Source organism: Salvelinus namaycush, chromosome 4 (genome assembly GCF_016432855.1).
Source record: "Salvelinus namaycush isolate Seneca chromosome 4, SaNama_1.0, whole genome shotgun sequence".
NCBI lineage: Eukaryota > Metazoa > Chordata > Actinopteri > Salmoniformes > Salmonidae > Salvelinus > Salvelinus namaycush.
In genome coordinates this window covers 47,587,353-47,595,975 of record NC_052310.1, presented here as the reverse complement: position 1 = coordinate 47,595,975, position 8,623 = coordinate 47,587,353, and the positions used below count along the sequence as shown (strand labels likewise).

The following is an 8,623-nucleotide window of genomic DNA, read 5'->3' as shown; positions in this document are numbered from 1 at the left end:
TATGCAGATCCTATCAAGCTCTGTCAGTTTGGATGGGGAGCGTCACTGCACAGCTATTTTCAGGTCTCTCCAGAGATGTTCGATCGGGTTCATGGCCGGGCTCTGGTTGGGCCACTCAAGGACATTCAGAGACTTGTCCCGAAGCCACTCCTGCATTGGCTTGGCTGTGTGCTTAGGGTCGTTGTCCTGTTGGAAAGTGAATCTTCACCCCAGTCTGAGGTCCTGAGCGCTCTGGAGCAGGTTTTCATCAAGGATCTCTCTGTACTTTGCTCTGTTCATCTCGATCCTGACTAGTGTCCTAGTCCCTGCCGCTAAAAAACAGCTCCACAGCATGATGCTGCCACCACCATGCTTCACCGTAGGGATGGTGACAGATTTCCTCCAGACGTGACGCTTGGCATTTAGGACAGTGTTAAATCTTGGTTTCATCAGACTAGAGAATCTTGTTTCTCATGGTCTGAGAATCCTTTAGGTGCCTTTTGGCAAACTCCAAGCGGACTGTCATGTGCCTTTCACTGAGGAATGGCTTCAGTCTAGCCACTCTACCATAAAGGCCTGATTGGTGGAGTACTGCAGAGAAGGTTGTCCTTCTGGAAGGTTCTCCCATCTCCATAGAGGAACTCTGGACCTTCTCCCCTGATTGATCAGTTTGGCCGGGATGCCAGTTCAATGGAAGAGTCTTTGTGGTTTCAAACTTCTTCCATTTAAGAATGATGGAGGCCACTGTGTTTTGGGGGACCTAAAAATACACAATTTCTTAATTCATTAATTATGCCATATGTGTGGTCAGAAATGAATGAAACAAAACAGAAACCAATATGAGGGGAACTTGGATGGGGATGAATCATAATCAATTTTGTAAGCAAAGCTAACATTCAAAGGTTTTTATTTCAACAAACATTGATCCTATGATAATTAGCTAACTGCTCTTTGTGGTATTCTAACAGAAATCCAAACAGTTTTCTGAAGTTGCACATATTGAAGATTAAACAAATTGTTGTTATTGGAGGAAATATTGGCCAATTGCATGTGTGAGAAGCGGAAATTCCAATGTTATAGCTAGTGGCTTATATAGTGTAGTGAACAACACATCTGTTATGTTAGATGCCTGTGGTGGGCTGTAAAAGATCCAGCAAACAATGGACCAATGAATCACGGTCATAAACCGCTCTCACATACTATGATTGGTTATGGGCTAGGGATATTTTAATGACTATGGTTTAATGAGGTGGTTGGACCAATACTCTTGGCCCAGGCACTGGGATGGAGGTTGCCTAGGGCCCCCTGTGGGGCTATGGGGCTTGTCTAACGTCCTCCTCCATCCCAATGGAGAGGGTCCTGTTTTCATAATGGTTCACTTTGTCTTGCCTTGCTAAGAGGGGAGTGAACTGACATTGGAGTTCATGACGTTTGGTGTTGTAAACACTCTTGCCATTTGAATGTATTTTGTAAAAATGACATGGCAACCTATAGGGACAATATCAACCCAATTGAAAACGACTTTAGGTTACACTCTAATAAGGAAATAAAGCAAGACAAATCTCAACTTGGACACATTGTTGGTGTGATATGTATCATTCTGCTTGAGTACATGCAAAGGTCTCTTAGGGCCAACTGCAGCTTTATTTGTCTCTCAGAAGCCCCACAAAAGCCCGTTGTAGGCCAATAAAGGCAGAGAGACTGGGCTACCCCAGGCGCTGAGAGCCGTACTGGCCCACAGTCTATCCAGATGTTGTTTTTGTTGTCCACAAGCAACTGTATGACATCATTGGTCACCGTGGGCCTCCATTCAACCACACACACAACTTATATCACACACTGCTCACACAGAACACCCAAACATTGTTGACTGCTAACTGACTATTACAAAAGGTCAGTCTGTATAGGAGTGAGTCAAATGTAGTGTGGCATTTCTATTCTGGAAAGAAAGCAAAATGTTAAAATTTCACCACCAGGGGGCAGAGTAGTCATACAATTAACTATTAGGCTGAGTAACAGAGGTTGAACCATTTCTTAGTATTTGGCATAGTTTATTTCACGGTTTATGATTTCTTAGAATTGTCTGGGTCATCTGGATTTAGTCCTTGATTTTATTTCAAAATGTGTAAATGGCCAGTGGGAAAGTTGGATGAGCAGATCATGAGCCACTGCTCATCTAGGTTGAACGGAATTGCAATAATTCAAATCAACACGAGCATTTTCGAAGTGTTTATTTCTTTCAAGTCATCACCGTAATAAATAGCGACAATTAAAATCTAGTACACAAGACAAAATGGATTAGAAAAGCTTTGTTTTTTAATAGAATTTATGCAGGCACTTGAGCAGCTGTATGGTTTTGCAGAACCACTAATGAGATCTATTGAAAAAAGACAATTGAGTAGCATGGTTGGGTTAACCTTCACTACCTTGCAATACAGGCACAGGGAAGTTCAAATGGAAATATACATCTAAACACATTATATTACAACATAACTAAATAAAACAATCCCAACAAACTGTCACCAAAGAAAACCATGTTTCACACACGCAGAACAAAGCAGTCAGTGTCAATTTTGTCATAACTTAACAAATCAGGTACCAGTCACTAGAAAAATGGTTAAAGCCACTGTACAGTATACAGGTATGAAGAGGTCAGGGGTAAAGCATGTTGGTAGCCAGTAGGAGTATTAATTTAAACATCTCTGCAAGACAATGACCATCCCTACCCTAGAAGTAACTGCTTTTCACTTTGGTCCCTTAATGAAGCCACCTCGCTCTGTCGCATAACTCACTCTCTCACCGAAGTCCTATTGGTACAAATCCAACCCCCATTACAATACCCTGCAGGATTAAGCAAATGTACATGGCTTGGTTAAGAACTGCACAGTCCTCTCGTACCAGTCCACAGTGTGTACCAACAACTTTCTAACTGTGATACTATAGTGTGGGTAGAGTGGGATTGTTGTAGGTTTTAAAGTCAGATAAAGAAAATGTATGTTAGAATAATTTGGTCATACACTATAAATTAAAGTAAATAACTAAAGACAACATTAGTTCAATAAAAACAGTGCATGCATGAAATGAACAGGTATGATTAGTTCTATGTTACTTGACAACTATTCAGTCATTGGAGAATATAGCTTGGCGCATTGCAGTCAAAAACATGATTTTTCTGTGTTTTATATATATTTCCACACTATGAGGTTGGAATAATACTTTGAAATTGTGAAGATTAAGATAATGCCATTTTTGTGTAAGAGCTGTTTGAAAATACTGCCTGAAAATTTTGTTTGTTTTGGTGGGATGAGTTTGGCTTGCCTGGTGATGGTATAAATGAATAAACCACAAACAAAAAGGAGTTTCAAACCTCTGCCAGGAACAGATGGTTTTCAGGTTACATTTCCCTCCCATTAGGGTCTTCCAATTATGCCCCTCACTCAGACCACTCCCAGAAAGACCAAGCAAAAATCTTGATTGAGAAATTGCTCTTTGCTAAGAAGCTATTTTCGTAATTTTTTTAACAGTAATGTACTTAATTGTTACCCAGAAATTATTTGATAGAGATAAATGTTGCATTGGACCTTTAAAATATCCACTTACTTGCTTGCTTGGCACAGAGTGGTATAAAATATTATCCTCACAAATTGCTGAATTAATCTGTGTGAGTCCACATAGTCATGAGCTGCAGGTATTCACTCAGTGCACAAAACATTAGGAACACCTGCTCTTTACATGACAGACTGACCAGGTGAATCCAGGTAAAAGCTATGATCCCTTATTGATGTCACATGTTAAATCCACTTCAGTCAGTGTAGATGAATGGATGTTTAAGCCTTGAGACAATTGAGACATTGAATGGCACACATACACAATCCGAGGGAGAATGGGCAAGACAAAAGATTGAAGTGCCTTTGAATGGAGTATGGTCGGTGCCAGGTGCACCAGTTTTAGTGTGTAAGAACTACAACGCTGTTGGGTTTCCCGTGTGTATCAAGAATGGTCCATCACCCAAAGGACATCCAGCCAACTGGACAACTGTGGGAAGCATTGGAGTCAACATGGGCTAGAATCCCCGTGGAACACTTGACACCTTCGACTCCATGCACTGACAAATTGAGGCTGTTTTGAGGGGAAAAGGGGATGAAACTCAATATCAGGAAGGTGTTCCTCATGTTTCGTACACTCAGTGTGTATATTTTAAATCAACATAAAAAAATATATTAAAAAAAAAAGTTTTCTAAACTGAATTAACCCTATTAAATAAATAAGAAGAGAGCAAGCAGGTGGGAGACAATGGCAAATAGCGCAGAATCTTTGTTGTAGAGTTCAGTGTGAATCTCACCCTCCCAGCCCACACAGAGACAGCTGATTCCAGGACTTCATGTGAGTGTCCACAGGCCTTGACCACTGAGTAGATGCCAAACAATGAAAACAAGGAGAGAACGTAACCCCCCTGTCTCTGTCTGAGTGACCTCCAACTCTAATGTGACTAGGGTTGACTAGCTGGGGAAGATTAACAGCTTCACAAACAGGGGGTTGAGATGGTTGGAAGTCAGACACATTATACAGACTAACTTTGGCTTGGAATCCAGTGCCTGCTTTCTGTCATTTCCATCCAAATGACTTCTGTTCAGTTTGGTGGAGATGAGACAAGCGGCCCACTGTTCAGCTGCTCTCGGATATTCAAAAGCATTCTTCTCATTTCCCCCATTATCACTGTTGTCATACAGCCTCTCCTCTGTAGCCCACCCCCTCTGCCAGGATACGGGGTAGTGTGGGGGTAGTTCATGGGTCAGACTTCGCTGACCGGCAGGTCGTCAGCGTCCAGGTCAAGGGGGGGTTCAGGTGGGTAGGGCTCGAAGCTGCTGCGCCGTCTCCATGGCGACTCGAGGGCAGTGTCGGCGGTCACTTGGACAGGTGTGTCTCCTGCAGGGACAGTCGGGCGTGGTTGGGTCGCGGCAAGAGGCTCATGAAGTGCTCGCTGTCCCACGCAAGGCTCCGAGCGTACACCGCCCGCGACAGAAGGGCACCCTGGGTAGGGTGGCACTGCAGATATGGGCGAGCGAGGGACGGGGGGCCCCGGTTGGCTGCGGTAGAATGTGGAAGGGGAGGAACGGCCACAGTGCTCCTGCTGAGAGAGGAGGCAGGCGTGTGTCCCACAGAATCACAGTCAGATGGGAAACATGGTGAGTTGTGAATAGAGCCAGTGCCAGACTTTTGGTGTAGCGGCTGATGCAGCAGCAGTGGTAGTAGTAGAAGTAGTGGTAGCCGCAGTTGCAGACCGTAGAAGTGCTAGCAGAGCAGTGACGGGTACAGGGAGGAGTGCAGTGGTAGTGAAAAGCAGAAGAAGTGGTAGTGCTCATTTTTTTAAAGTTAGTATTTCACTGTCAGATTTCAATCTCTGTAAAAAACAAAACAAGAGGGGGTGGGGAATAAAGTAAGTAAAAAAGAAAAACATGTCAGTGACCAGTTGGTGTTGTTATTGGGAGGGAACATACGCAGTAGCACCTACTTACCCAATCCATTTACCCAGCAAAAAGAGTTAGTGACGGATACTTAAATAACTCCCGATTGCCTTTGCTGGCTATTCAAAAATATATTTTCTCCCAAATCTATGTTGTGTAAAGCATCACCAAAGTCATCATAATTCTGTATCATGCATTCAAACATGCAGCCGGGCACAGAACATTTGCCAAAACATATGTGCATGACTTGAAGCAGACCATGCAACGGAAACACCTACACCGCAACGGCTTATGTGTGAGTAAACAAAGGGCTGAGTGATTCTTCAAGTATGCCAGGGCGGTTAGTTTAAGAGCTTCAGAGTACATGTGCTTATACAGAAGTCGTCATCATACAAACATGCAGAACACAAAACACACCAACAGCTAAACTGTTATTGATGTTAAGAAGACTAGGGTTTAGTTCCCAAAGACAACATTAATTCAGACTTCAAATTGTCTTGGCTTAGAAAATGAGAAGTTAACTGGGTTATGCAAGTCAACAGTTTGAGAGAGTAAACACACATACAGGCAGCGGACAGGAGGTAGAACTAGAGACAGGCAGGATGTGAGACATCTAAGACAGGTACACAGCTGCAGGAGACTGCAGAGAGAGAAAGAAAGACAAGGAGAGTCAGAGACATATGAAGTGACATGACAGGACAGAGACAGGAAACAGGTCTGTGCAACAGCTTTCATCACTGTACCAGAGAGGCATTAGTTGTGTGTGTGTGTGTGTGTGTGTGGTAAGGGTTTCAAAGTTACAGAGGGATGTTTAAAAAGTTTTGTCATCTTCAACAATGGTGACAACAGGGCCTATCAATAGCAAGAAGTGGGAGTGAGTGGGGTGTGGAAGTGGGAGTGAATGGGAGGTAGTGACTAGCTGCAGAGGTCCAGGGAGGTTAAGCTACAGTAAGTCAAGGGAATGAGTTTATGGGACTAACCCCAGGGCTGACATAGAGCATGAAGAGGAAGACAGGAAAAGCAAAAAAGCAGAGGAGAGGAGGACTTTGAGTTGGAGTTATGGAATGGGCAGCGGGGTGGAGGGGTTAAAGCCCGCACAGGGAGGGACATGTACAGTTTGGTTTTTAGGGAGGCAGATGGGTGACTCTCCAGTCCACACCATGACATAAAAAAACAAAAAGTGAGTGAAAACCAACAGTATATAGAAGGCACTTTGGGGTACAGGAGCTGACATACGTGCTGCACTCCCCGATTCGGGCCGTATACCTCTGTATACAGGGGTTTGACAGCCGTCTGGCCTGCCGCATCTGCAACAACACAGTGGACAGCTGGATTAGAGCAGGCTGGGGAGGGCCAGCCTAGCCCACAGTACAGGGGGAAGAGAGGGAGTGGTAGAAAGAGAAGTATACATGTGGAGCAGGGTTTCCGTTAGTCGGTAATAGCCTGCTTTTGGCCGATATTTTTTTTTTTAAAGCTGATAAATAAAATTGGCGCCAGCCAACTGTCCGGGAGAATAAAAAAATCCCATTGCAAAATGCTTTCTAGTCTATTCATTAATGGAAATACCAGTCGATGTCATGCTTATTGGTCGATGGGTTCATTTGCATAACTTTGTGGAATTAAAAGCATAAATATACAGAGCCTAGTTTAAGTGAAAAATCTCTCAGACAGTGCGAGAGCTGCTGCTACAACTCCTGGAGTGAAATGAGCTTTTATAAGCCTAATCACTGTGAAACAATTCTTAATAAAATTGTGTGTTAACTGCTTTGATTGCCACCATTTAAAAAGAGCTGATATTTTTATTTCTCAACTGATAATTGAAGCTCACTTCCCATTCACCATTCAAGTGCATATAACGGTAGGCAAGCTTCAGCGCGTCACACACCACTATGCAATGATCTGGAAACAGTATGCATTTAAAAAAAAAAACACATACTTAATTGTTTGAAAGCAGAACGTTGTCTACACATGAGGCTTGTTTACCGCTTCAAAGTAGCCTAGCCAAAATATGACCAAACGTGGAGGCAAATATTTTATAAAGTCTTCCATATGCCATTGAAACCAGTAGCATATTTCTCTCATGTTCTACTGGCTTTCAAATCAATTATCTTTCATTGTCCAGCAGCCAAACGATCTCGCCTCTTTCTTTTTTTGTACAATTTTATTTGTCAAACAATAAACCTAAAACAGACAAAAGACAACAGACAGACGCACGCAAACTTCGACATCGCATCTGCCCAGACCCACGTTTCCACCACCTCAATCTCCAGCACCTGCAATACTCTATTCCACATGACCTCAAACTGCGCCACTCTGCCCTTCTTTGTCGCCCACACCCTTTCAATATTCAAATAATAATGCATTTGATTCTTCCACCATCCCCAACAATGCAGGATCACTTGATTTTCAGTTAAGCAAAAGTTTTCTACATGATTGATGAGAAAAGTACAGTACAACCCATTGGGTCTCACCCAACCCTCATATGCCATGTCTTGAAATATGTAGACAGACAGAATTAAAGTAAATGTATATTGTAAAACTTCTGACAGCCAACTTTCTAACTCCACCCATAACGTTCAGACTTTATAGCATTCCCAGAAGGCATGAATCATCGAGTCAGTGTTGGTTTTACGCTTAAGACATGACTCAACCGTTGTGCTGTAGAATTTCTGAATTTCGTCTCTTGTATAATACATTCTGTACATTAGTCAATATTGGATTAAGCATACATTTTAATTAACTATAATTGTGTTAGTTTTGTTCCAATACTCCATCTTGTGCCGATATCAGATTTTTTTAGGTCTAGGTACAAGTAGTTCATATTTTTTTCAAAGCGATTGTCAGTTGGATAGGATCTTTGCAAGGTTTAGTATATCTTACCTATCATACAAGTATCATTTTCTGACTCAAATAGAATTCCCCCAACATTGCTCTGATATCCGAAAGATTTTAGATCGAAATGTAGTGATATGAAACTTAAGTTGAATGTATTTGAAAATATCTACATTGGTCAGTCCAAAATTGCTTTTTAATTCTGTCATGGAAATAATTGTATTTCCTATTACCAAGTAATTTACAGTTTCTATGCCTTTAGTTTTCCATGCGGGACAAGTTATCTGTGAATTCTGAAAAGCTATCCAAGGATTGTTCCATAGGGGTGTGTTTTTAGGGAGTGATAT

At 42.3% G+C, this 8,623-nt stretch overlaps 1 protein-coding gene across 6 annotated transcripts in view; it reads right to left on the bottom strand.

Annotated features, from left to right (window-relative positions):
• Window positions 1-4,121: 4,121 nt before the first annotated feature.
• Window positions 4,122-8,623, bottom strand: part of LOC120046573 (pleckstrin homology domain-containing family A member 1-like) — a 30,439-nt gene continuing 25,937 nt past the window's right edge. For 2 of the 6 annotated variants that reach the window (XM_038991924.1, XM_038991929.1), the window contains one exon: window positions 4,122-5,110. In XM_038991924.1, the coding sequence (XP_038847852.1) occupies window positions 4,772-5,110 (339 nt within the window). In that variant the 3' untranslated portion in view covers window positions 4,122-4,771. Of the gene's footprint in view, window positions 5,111-6,680; window positions 6,752-8,623 lie in introns of all 6 variants that reach the window. The other 4 variants (XM_038991926.1, XM_038991927.1, XM_038991928.1 and 1 more) reach the window with 4 other exon arrangements.